General features: G+C 41.5%; 1 protein-coding gene across 5 annotated transcripts in view; it reads left to right on the plus strand.

Moving 5' to 3' along the window:
• The window catches only part of mid1 (midline 1), a 31,856-nt gene extending 20,810 nt beyond the window's left edge, over positions 1–11,046 (plus strand). For all 5 annotated transcript variants that reach the window (XM_076263661.1, XM_076263663.1, XM_076263659.1 and 2 more), the window contains exons 3-10: positions 4,174–4,269; positions 4,962–5,069; positions 6,871–7,019; positions 7,145–7,272; positions 7,786–7,929; positions 8,796–8,957; positions 9,054–9,261; positions 9,910–11,046. In XM_076263661.1, coding sequence (XP_076119776.1) covers positions 4,174–4,269; positions 4,962–5,069; positions 6,871–7,019; positions 7,145–7,272; positions 7,786–7,929; positions 8,796–8,957; positions 9,054–9,261; positions 9,910–10,258 — 1,344 coding nt within the window. In that variant the 3' untranslated portion in view covers positions 10,259–11,046. The remainder of the gene's footprint in view (positions 1–4,173; positions 4,270–4,961; positions 5,070–6,870; positions 7,020–7,144; positions 7,273–7,785; positions 7,930–8,795; positions 8,958–9,053; positions 9,262–9,909) is intronic.
• Positions 11,047–12,715: the final 1,669 nt, after the last annotated feature.

A 12,715-nucleotide genomic window follows, 5' to 3' on the forward strand; every position in this document is an offset into this window, starting at 1 on the left:
GGTACCTGCACTACTGTGCACTGTGTCTGCCTGTCTGCTCACCTGATGAATGCATCCTGAGCAAGTCCACAACAACCCACCTTCTCCCCTAAAGCCACAGCAGTGCAAACAAGCTGTTTTGTGTCAGGTGAGACGGACATTAGACTTAACCGTTTCTCCTTTGTCTGATCACGCTGTCATGGTGCAGAGAGAGGCTGCCCGCTCTCCGAGTGAGGAGAGAGAACAGGAGGAAGCCGACCAGGTGATCTTTATGGCATAAACCCCCTACCTCCCCCATCTTACGGGATCCCCACGGGATACACCTGGCATTTGAATATCATCATTATCCTGCACTGAACTACGGAAATGGATAGTCATTCATAAGTCATGATCATCAAATATAAATGTATTTATGTAATTGTAATCCACTTTGAAGATACACTGCACTTAAGAGATGAATCTTTAACTATCACATTATTATTTTATATCTGTGTTACGTCTGTATTAGATCTATCTATTTTCCCAACAGACAGTTTTTTAAGGTAACAGAAAGAGTGTGACAGTTGTCTGGTCTGTGTCTGTTTTGTCTGTGAAAATTTTGCTCAGCCCAATGATTGGGTGAAAGACAGATACTTTGATTGGTCTGTTCTCTTGTCATGTGGTTTCACACCTTTTTTTTACATTCAGAATTCCCTCCCATCACACTAGTTTAAGATGTGTAAGGGATAATGTATAGAACGCCGGTCATTATTGGGAAAATAAGTCCCGACAGGGCGAACTGGACCCCGACGCGCAGCGTTTGAGAACACGGTGTGCAGTATGACACAGCAATTATACTCATGTAATTAAACTCAATTTCTTATTTTCTCTCTATGCTGACATGCAAGAATGTAATCTACCAGCTTCCGCAGAAACCTTTAGCTTTAATATCTGTAAATGTTACAAGTACAGTGTGAGACTTTTTTTAGGATTGATGTCACAAGTACAGTAATCACATGAATATTCAAAATGAAAACAGATGGAGTTAATCTGTTCTTGTTTCTTGGGAACTTTTTCAATTCAGGAAATAAACAAATAGCTTTAAAATGTATTAATAATGCAAAATGTTGCATTTTTAGAAGGGCCAAAAATATTTCTGACATGAGGATACAAATTATTTTGCAATATTAATGCAGCAAGCACTGCAAAAGTAGCTGCACTTAACATGTCCAATTTTATTTATATTATTTTATCTACAACATCCGCTGCTCTGAACCACTCACAGAGGAGTCCAATGCTGCTGCGCTGTCCTGCCAAGAGACAGCGTCATAACCCTATTTGGTTGCATCCCAGACATAGTTAGCAATGCAGCAAGAGCTTGTGTACTTGCAGCGTTTTAACACAGGCCGATTTTCTAACATCCCTTTCAGCTTATCACAGCCAAAGCCTGACGTATTCAAAAGTCGCACTTGCATCGCATAATGTGATGAAAGGGGAATTTGGGCCTTTTTATTTCACCAAACAAGCATTTAAGGAATGATGAGGAATTCTGTTAAATTAATGTATATTATTAGATGTGATTTTGTGTAACAGACTGCCATGCACTGGCAGAGCATACCATTAGTCACTGGAGGTATCCACCTACCTGCTCCTGAGTTTCCTCTTCTTTATTATTGTTCTGTACAGTCACAGCTCTCTATCTGTGTGCTCCCCTAGAGGGCCGTGGGGCTGCAAATGACTAAAAAATGGAAAGTGATTAAAAATGATGGGAGGGAAAGAATGGCAGCTTCCTCTAGGTGGAAAATCCTTGTGGTTCCACACCTTTGCTGTGCTGAGCCTCTTTTCCTTCCTGACAGAAGACCTGATAGTTTCCCTACAAACATCATGTCCTGTCCATTCCAAGCACATTGACACATTCCTGCACCATCCAAAACCTTTTGCCTCATCTCTCTCCTGATACATAGCGCATCAGTGAAATAATAGTGTTTGATGACTATGTTGAAGACTGAGTTCTGGATTAGTTTCTATTTAATCAATGTGTATTATTCTATCAATGTTGTTTATAACATCTCTACCAAAGTTAAAATGACACTTTCTTTACAGTAGACACCATACTGCTTTGCGTAGTGCTGGTTTCTTTACAGACACTATACTGCTTTGCGTAGTGCGGATTTCTTTGCAGTAGACACTATACTGCTTTGGGTAGTGCAGATTTCTTTGCAGTAGACACTTTGCGTAGTGCAGATTTCTTTGCAGTAGACACTATACTGCTTTGGGTAGTGCAGATTTCTTTGCAGTAGGCACTATACTGCTTTGCGTAGTGCTGATTTCTTTACAGACACTATACTGCTTTGCGTAGTGCTGATTTCTGACATTTTCTTTAGGTTTTCTTTTGTTCTTGTTTGTGTACCTTTCTTTGCTTGTTTTTGTTTTGTCATGACAAAACACACAATAGCATTACTACCACGTAAAGTGTTTGTGATGATGGGAATATTTCATTTCATTTAAAAAATGTATCTGACGTAATTGACCATGGCTATCAAACTGCCAATATGCAGTACATGTGAGCTCTCTTTACCACCCCATAACATAATCTGACTCGCATCCATATCTATTACATTCTCAGAGAAATATCAAAATTCAATGTAAATGTCAAAAAATGTCCAAATTAATTCAACACTTAGTATGTTGTAGAAATCTCAATCTATTGTCTCCCTGGTAAATTAAATAATAACACTTATTATTAAAATAGTCCTTTCTAAAGCAAGGCCTAAAAAGTTGCACTGAATCAGAAGGTCTCAGTGTGAAGGTGGACTCTCTTCTCTTCTCTACTCTTCTTTTCTCCTCTCTTCTTTTCTCCTCTCCTCTCACACATCCAGTAAGAGAGGTTCTCCTCCCGCTGCTTCCACACTATCTGGCTTTCATCACCTTTGCTTTGGCATGAATAAATGATTGGCTGAGAGGGCGGCTATGATAAAAACTTCAGCGCTATTTCTGAGCGCCGTGAGGCGTGACTCAGGGCCCTTATGAAATTGCAGGATGAGAAGTCCTGACCTGAAAGGGCTTTTTGCCCTGTTTCCTAAAACCCTGTGACTTAATCCACTGTGTGTGGACTGTGGCTACTCTCCCCTGCTCATTCCGTCAACCACACTTGAGCTCTGCAGCAGACATTAGAGCATGCTCTGCTGAGTGCAGTCATATGAATCAAAAGTTGTTCCAGTGTTGACACGTTATAATACACTGTATGTATATTTTAAGATGCTGTGTATACCATTGGAATTCACAAATGGAATATTCATGTATACTTCAAAATGTAGAGGCAGTGAACAGTGAAGTTTTGCATGTTCATTTTTCTCGGACATTAATAGCAGCATAATATGTTTTACTGCACATTGGGAGTGCATAGCATATCCTATGTGCCACTTTGAAACAGTTCAGTGAGACCCGCAAAAAAAGGTTATTAATGATAAAAATGTAGATTTCTCTATTAGAAATGCCACAATATGTTAGAAGGCTACCACAGTGTGTAGCATCACTGGAATGTTGTAATTTAAACAATAGCAGTACCGTGTATGTTTATAGCCTGTTCCTGTAGGAGTCCTATAAAACTCTTTCTCATAATCACAATATTAAGCTCATCCAGGATTACACATATGAACTAGTAACATACTCCAACCCTCAAAACATCCTCTCTCCCCCTCCATATGTCTCAGTGGTCAGCACTTACCCATGAGGCTCGTGCAAGTAATCTGCACAGAGACTCTAATGTCTCATTATTAGCAAACATCAACCAACATACTCAAGAAACATTGCGTATGAACATACATGAGTTCCTCTGTACATCCAGACTCCTCTGGTTAGAGAGTGCAGTGTTGTCCATGTTTAATGGATGTATTGGTGGGTGTTTACATGCTCCAGTTTCCTAAATCAGTGGCAGATGCTCTAGTCTTCGCCTGCCTGGGCTGGAGCTCTCAGACGGGATGATGGGGACTTTGGCAGTGGGGGGTTGTCCTGGTGTTGCAGACTGATCATAAAACCAATCTGACAGGCTCATTCAGTCTGCAGGACTGCTCCATGCTGGGTGATCAGATATGAGCGTAGGGCTTTTATTTTTTAGGGTTTATTTGAAAACATTTGTTGCATGTTGGCGTATAGGAGTATTTAAAATTACATGCAAATTCTTACGCATATATTTTACTGTTTGATTTTTTTCAGCAAACTCTGGATTCTAATCTTAGCAACCTGATCAAGAGGAATAATGAGCTGGAGAGTCTCATGGGCAAGTTGATCCAGACCTGTCAACATGTAGAGGTAATGTTGTCCTCAGGCTGGGCTCACCATATGCTATATAGCCTATACGTTCATTCTCAGTTAATCTGCCGCTGCTTTATTGACTACTTTTCCATTGTGTTTTTTTGTTGAAATTAGGATTCCACTTTTGTTCCAATATCATGCATGTGTAGTTTATCATTCTGATTTGAGGCTAAAATAAATGCATGCAGCAAACACACTGTAATGTGTGCGGTGGTGGTAAAGCAGATTAGGATATTTAAAGAATTATAGTAGAGCTTTGTTACATTTGCATCTGTCCCAGGCTCACATGTACTGCACATGCATGAGCGGACTTCACAGCATATTAACTGATCTAAGCAGTGGTTCGTGATGGCCTGGTTCTCTTAATGAGCGTGCAGGAGTGGTGTGAAGTGGAGGGATGGCTGCATGCTCTGTTGGGTTTCACCTGCCTGTGTCCTGCTCTGTCAGTTGGAGAGATGTGTGCCTCGTTCCAGTGAAACAACATAGTTGCATGATTTTTTAATGCGGGTTCAGTGACGAGTCAGAATCACACCAAGGAGATGCTGATATGTCAATAGATATTCACACAAAAGTCTCTCATGTATAATGGTCTCAAATGCAAAAATGTGTCCTCAAATGACCACTGCCCTCAGGTCACAACATGCTTGATTGAATCCTAAAAATGATCAATCTCTCTCAATCAATTCCAGGTAAATGCGGCTCGACAAGAGAACAAGCTTCTTGAGGAATGTGATGTCCTGATTGATATCATACAACAAAGGAGACAGATCATCGGCTCCAAAATTAAGGAAGGGAAGGTACTGTACCTTACCACACTACACTCATTTTACTCACACAAATAAGCCATCATAAAGCTAGAAGAATAAACAAGAAGGAAGAGGGGAAGAAGCAATATGGCCTTTTACTGTACAGGATGCACTTTTGAGCTACTGATGGGCCTATTTCAGCACCTGATCTCAATCACGGTTTCAGTCATCAACACATTCTATGGTCCAGCATGTCTGACGGTTGATGTTGATGTTTTGATACAACCCAGAAGCTCCAGTGGGTTTCTGTGCATGGCCTAACAGTGCACATGATTTCCCTGATTATTCAAGTGGCCTTTTTGTCTCGTTTTGACGCTTATCAGGGCGAGCAGATGGGCCAGGCTGCCGCAGGGCCGCGCGCGGGCATGTTCCGACTCGCTTCCCCCGCCTTGCTCGCTCCCCAGGCTAATCAACCTTGGCCTCCCCCAGTGGCAGAGTGCAGGAGATGTTGACACAACACGAAGGAGATTTTACAGTCAGTTCGCGTGTTCTCATCCCATGGGCCAAACGAAAAGTCGGAACGGGCTGGTCGACTATGTTGATTTTGTTTACTTGGAACTGAAGCCTCGTGTTCACGCATAAGCAGTGTATTCATGTTTGAGCAGAGACACACCGCATGCTCACAGCACTCCAAAAACACAGTTCTCCTATTAGTGCCTTGCGATGTGGTGGTAGGCTACGTGCGTCTTTTTTTATCAGCGCACTGTAAGTAGTTTTGTTTCCTCTCTCCCCCAAGAAAGTCATTAAGCGGGTCTCCGGGGGGCCCAGCTGGCATGCTGAGCGGCGTCTCATGCTGCTGGGGGATCAGGGTGGTTTCCTGAAGCCCTCCCAGAGGAGCGCCGCTTCCTTCCTCACCTCGTGGCAGAGTCAAAGGGCTGCCGTTTGCCCTGATGGAACAAGAGCGCGGTTACCATGGGGAGCGCTGGAATGGAAATGAGAATTAAAAACGTGGAGTCGGAGGGAAAGAATTTCATGAGCCTCTCTTCCCTGTTGGACCAGCTCAAGCATGTCCTGTCCATCAAGGCGTCATCAAAACAGCTGAATAAATGTTGTGTGCTTTTTGGCCCTGGTGGCATGACTGGCATCGCTGTAACTCTGCATTTACCATCACCAACCACACAGTAGGAATATCAAAAAGCTTGTATGTTTGATTAGACTAATATACAGGTCACATATTATTGTAATAACCTGAAGGAAGAATGAACTGTATTGAGTTTACTGAGGTAGACCAGCTTCAGGCAGATAGACCACTCTTATGAGCTTGGTTCTGCTCCGGATTTCTGTCTGTTAAAAGGGAGTTCTTCCGTGCTCCCATCACCTAAATGCTTCACTAGAGGGCTCAGGTTTTGGGCTCTGTAAAGCACCTTGAGACCATTATTGGCCTATAAATAGTGTAACGATTTGATAGCGATCCACACAGTTGTCCAATCAAAAGGTTTATTCACTAGGAACGAGAGCCGGGACACAGATAGTCCAAGACACAGAACACAATGCAAACAGGGCAGGTCAAGCACGCACACACACTACACAAACAGGGGAGGACGCAGCCTCCCACACAAAAAGGATCACACACGAGGGAGAACTAAAAGGGAAACATGTTACAATAAAGACGCTAACATTACACACAAAACTAAGGAGAATAACGACATAAACCCCCCAAATGTTCGCTCTCGTATCCCAGGATCCCCTGCGCGGGAGAACGCGAACACTGTCTTTTTGCGCCGACGTTACAATAGGTACAACTGAATTGAAATTAATAATAATTGAAACTTGTGTTTTCCCCTCATTTCAGGTTGTTCGTCTGAGGAAACTTGCACAGCAGATAGCGAATTGCAAGCAGTGCATAGAGAGATCCTCCTCTCTCATCACTCAGGCTGATCACACCCTGAAGGAGACAGACCATGCTCGCTTCCTGCAGACCGCCAAAAACATCTCAGAGAGGTAAGAGCACCCAGGAGGAGCCTTTCTACCTGCGTGATCACTAATGACTCTACTGTGGGCTACACTATCTTTCATAACCATAATATTTGGGGTAACCTTTAAATATCACTCTTTTTATATTTCAGAGTCTCTATGGCTACAGCATCATCTCAAATCCTGATACCAGAAATAAATCTGAAAGACACATTTGACACATTCACATTAGACTTCACCCGGGAGAAGAAAATGCTGGAAAATTTGGATTATCTCACAGGTCAGTTTACTGTCCATGAAATAACAATATGTGGTATTTGTCTTTGTTGAGGGACTAGATATGCACATTTACACCTTAGTAAATGAAAACTCACACGCGTGATGCATTAAGATGCTTCTGTGTTTTATCCCCGGTGACTCTAACTAACACATAATAAAATTACTCTGATTACATTCCAGTTTTTTAAGTTTTAGAGTAATGTTTCAAAACAGAAAGTTTTCAGTAGTTTTCAGCTGCTATAAGGCTGTGTCTGCAGGGTATTACATTTTATGTTGTGGGAGCTTGCTTCACTCAAGGGACAGCCAACTAACTGCATCACACAGCGTGTGCAGTCACAGTCATATTTATCTCAACTGAGAGAGCCTGGAGTGTTTTTTTGGAAACCTAGTTTTAATGTGCAATAGTATGCAAGCCTTTTTCATCTGGTAGCATCTGTGTACTTCAGCTTCGTGCACATGCCGTCTGTTTTATAGATGACAATAAATCAGTGTTTCTCTTTATTTCATGTTCCAGCCCCCAATCCCCCTGTAATCCGAGAGGAATTATGCACGGCATCTCATGACACAATCACTGTCCACTGGACATCTGACGATGAGTTCAGTGTTGTTTCCTATGAACTGCAGTATGCCATCTTTACTGGACAATCCAATGTTGTCAGTAAGTAAACCATGATTCATACCTGGGTTCATGTTGCACTGCTTATATACTTGTTGTTAACATTAAATTGCATCATATAAAACATCATAAAATTGATTGTACAGTATTTTAAAACATCTTTTAATTTTGTATGTTAAAGAGAATTATCTCAAGAAACGACTAAACTAAAACAAATATCTAATATCCAAAAAATGATATACAGGCCAGTTATAATACAGTAATGAAATGTCCTGAGTAGAGCATGATGAATGTCTGCTTTACATGTGACTGAGGCCGAGGCGTATATTGTGACCCAGACTGGGTTATGATGCCTGGACTAATGAAAGGGCAGTCCTCAGCCCCCGGCTCTTCCTGCAGACTGAAAAGATCACTGGGCGCATGCAGGCTCTTAAAAAGGCCTCTCCTCGACATGCTTAATCGAGCTTCTGCCCTATTCTGCTTCATAGCCACACTGGATTGATTGCACTGTTTCAACTTATGGGTCACAAACACTGGGAGCAAATAACAGCTTTGTCACAGCGATGACCACTGGAATGTTCTTTCATGTGGTCAAGCACATTTCAGCGCAAATGCCCGAAGTACCCTCTGATGTAATATGCAGCACAAACTCGCTTTTAAAGGGAGCAGAAACATAATTTACCCAGTCATCTAAAACATCATTCACCCATTCATCTAAAAGTCCGTCAATGGGTTTGTTGATAAAGTGTTTATAGTCACGATTCATAAGAATCTTGGGGCTTATCAGACTCTGATGATCTCTCATCTTAAAATATTGAGAGATAATCTTGATCTCTCAAACACAAAGTCTACACCGAGAGGTACTCTGTCTTTTTTAAACATCTTTGTTGGATTGCTCTGTTTTGCAGGTCTGTGTAATTCAGCAGACAGCTGGATGATTGTGCCCAATATAAAGCAGAACCACTACACAGTGCATGGCCTGCAGAGCGGCACCAGGTACATCTTCATCGTTAAGGCCATTAACCAGGCAGGAAACCGCAGCAGCGAGCCGGGCAAACTCAAGACCAACAGTGAGTCTGCACACTGCACTAAAAACACATGCAGCTCAGACTGACACAGCAGACAGTGATATAGTGAAGGTTTGACACTGATGTCCACCTCCACAGGCCAGCCCTTCAAACTGGACCCAAAGTCTGCCCACAAGAAGCTGAAGGTGTCCCATGACAGCCTGACGGTGGAGAGGGACGAGACGTCGTCAAAGAAGAGCCACAGTCAAGACCGGTTCAGCAGCCAGGGAAGCTACGGAGTCACAGGAAATGTCTACATTGACAGTGGCCGCCACTACTGGGAGGCTCTGATTGGAGGGAGCACATGGTAGGAGCGTTATCTAGTCAAGGGGGCATTTTTTGTGACCCAGTTAGTCCTCCTGTTGTGTTCGTTTTATGTTTACTAGTTTTGTGTTCCCGGTCAAAAATGACCACAGCATTATAACTTATTATAAATCCATAGTAAGACATTTATTATCATCTGATGTTGTGATGGACCTTTGTACCAACTTATACCCTATTGGATATTTCCAGTTTTGAACTTTCATTTGCTATTTATGGCCTGCAGGCCTCATTGACCTGAGCTCATGCAATTTAGAATAGGGGAAGATTCTATTGGGGAGTGGTTCCAGTGGGGGCTGGCATAGAAGCAAAGAGGGGGAGTGAGGGTGTGTTTGTGTGTGTGTTTTAATGTACAGAAGCACACATACAGTCCATCTGATCAATTGGTTTGTGCCTGGGCTCAATTTTATACACTGACAATTTGCTCACCCATTCATTTTTTTTGAGGGAAAAGAATTGTCAATCGGTCACATTTGACCACGAATTTAACAGGAGGGAAATTTGTTGCAATCCTGCAAAATAGAATAGAATAGAATGGAATAAATCTTAATGTAGCTATTAATGTTTTCCATGATGTGTCATATTTATTTGTCATGAGTTATTTCATCATATTTAAATTCAATTCTTTCCCCAGGTTTGCTGTGGGCATTGCATACAAGTCTGCCCCTAAGCACGAGTGGATTGGCAAGAACTCTGCCACGTGGGTGCTGTGCCGCTGCAACAACGCCTGGGTAGTGCGACACAACAGTAAAGAGATGCCCATCGAGCCGTCCCCACACCTGCGCCGTCTGGGCGTGCTGCTGGACTACGACGCCGGCTACTTGTCCTTCTACGACGCCGTGGGCTCCCACCACCTCTACACCTACGACATCTCCTTCATTCAGCCGGTGTGTCCCGTCTTCAACGTGTGGAACAAGTGTTTGACTGTTCTCACGGGGCTGCCCATTCCCGACCACCTGGAGACGACAGATTCTCAGGACTAAGAAAAGATCCAGAAGTCTCCAGCACCCAACTCACTGAATGCTCTTGCACAAAAAGACTGTGTGCTTCACTCACCACAGAAAAGACTGATGGCCCTCCAGCTGTACAAAGTAGATGATGAAAATAAACAAAGCCTTTATTTCAATCATTCCTAAATCATACTCCTATGGTTCATTAGTTTCTGTAGAGAATATTATTTATTTAAATGGAAAAACAAGCAATTACACTTAGAAATTGTTTTGTTTTGCTTTTTGCTTTGCACATCTTCTGTGTTTATGCTTAGCTTATTTCAGCCCCAAGGAAGGCATTTTGCATAGCTCTATTCAAGTCAGCTAATGTGAAATCACTAATGAGATGCTTTTATTTGTCTCTCACATTCACATGATTTTGTCTGTTTGTTTATCCATGGTCCTGTGTTTATGGGCTACTTCTACAGTTGTGGCACACGTCTTCATCTCTACAAAACTATCACTAAAGTCATGACTATTGCAACAGCAGCTTCTGTATGTAAAAAATGAAGTGTCAAATGAACTCTCTTTATTCATTTTGGACTCAGGTGATAATAATTTTTTTAACTCAGCTTGAAAGTCACAGTTTGTCATTTGGTAGTTTTATATTGGAACAGTTCACATTCATTTTAAAATCCTGATAACAGATTATGTTAAACTGTGTTAGTAAAAGAGATGACAGAAAAATATGACCGTATTAGGCTTTCCACACATGTCACTTATTGCAGCTAATTCTTGAAATCAAAAATATTGCACTATTAAAATTTCGCTTTCAAGTATGAGTTATAGTCTACTTTGTTTTTGGACTTCTGATAACAGTTCTTAATATTTCTTCTATAGGGCGGAGTATGTGTGTAATAAATACACAAATACATACACAAAGAATATATTTGTTAGTAAAGAGTTAAAAAAAGTATGTCAAACTGGGATTCAGTAGGACACTCAGACAGCATACACCTATACAGGAGACTGACAAGATTCTTTGTGACATCTCCGTTTTTTGTGCTTTTGTGTCATAGCTGGGGGACTCCTCGGTCTCTTTCAACAGTGTGAGCCCAAACATGGCTGACCTCACGCTGACCTCGCCTTCACTTGCCCCTTAGACATAGATCATGACGGTGCACTAGAGCACACAGATTCCCCTTGTGGCATGATGTCACACAGATCTGTCTGCATGGGCACTGACTTATTATTATTATTATTATTATTATTATTATTTTAAATTCAATATAGGATAATGTGTTTGTTTATTTGACAGAATAATGTCACCTCTCAGTTTGAACATCATCTAAGCTACTCTTGACACAAGCTTCCATTTCACAAAAATATGCAGCTCCATGCACATGAGTAATAATAACACTAAAGTGCAAGTGTGCTTGTGTGTCTGAAATAAATACCTAAAAATCAATCATTCTAAAAACAAGAAAAAACATTTGATAAACTAATCAACTATTCAGTCCCAATTAATGTTTGCTGGTTAATTGCAGGCTGACAGTGACAGCAAAATAGCATAGAGTAATAATGTACTGCCTGAACTTTCTATGTTATTTGTAAAAACATATTTTATTTCTCAGCACTGTTCTGTGGCTAGTGGTCTGCATGCACAAAATATATTCAGCTAAATTAAAGGATTGTTTAAGATAGTGAATAAAAGTGACATACACCACACTTACTGCTAAATATGAGCTTCTATGGTAGCCTATATATAACCTAGCCCAGGGATATGACTCCAAAAAATCAATTGAGCTCTGTTCCCATTTGTTAGGCCAACAGCCCCACGGTTCAGAGCAGATCATCATTTTTGGCCCTGAGGACAGTTATATTGAATGTCTTTCCGTGAGACCTAGTTTGCCTCACAGCCATTCCATTCTTGATCAACACGGTGTAAAAATCTGACCTTATAGCATGTTAGTCTAAATGGGAAAAGAAAGAATCAAAGAAAGAAAGACACAAACAAATGTTGACTTTTAAAAACACGGAATAGCCTATTGTGTTGACAACACACCATTTCTCCCAAAATAAAACAACATTCCCTGTTGAATGAAAAGATGGCCAGCAGCATGTCCACATCTTTGCTTTTTTGACACTCCTGCACCTACCCTACCGGTAGCCTTCCCACAACAAAATAGAGCTTTAGAAAACAGAAAAACATCCTTTGTCAGAGTCTTCTCAGGGCAAAAACAGTCACTCACAGAAGCGTAGAAAAGGGGTGCCAGTCAGTCTATTGCAAAATGTCAAAACATATAGCAGCAATAACCCCAAGGGAGGGCATCCCTCCACTGATGGTCTGTGGACCACTTTTGGAGATTTGTATGCAAGCCTCCATCCTGAAGACATCTCATCACGAACTCACTCCAGACACTAATTTGTGAGAAACAAATGTTGTAGGAATCTACAGCCTCCTGTAGCCTAGACTAAGGTGACTGCCATTTACACTTATCAAATCAACTA

This window comes from Alosa pseudoharengus, unplaced genomic scaffold (assembly GCF_046254945.1).
Source record: "Alosa pseudoharengus isolate Yale_2024_CS ecotype anadromous, Long Island Sound unplaced genomic scaffold, YU_APseudo_1.1 YU_APseudo_1.1_scf_3, whole genome shotgun sequence".
NCBI classification, from domain to species: domain Eukaryota; kingdom Metazoa; phylum Chordata; class Actinopteri; order Clupeiformes; family Clupeidae; genus Alosa; species Alosa pseudoharengus.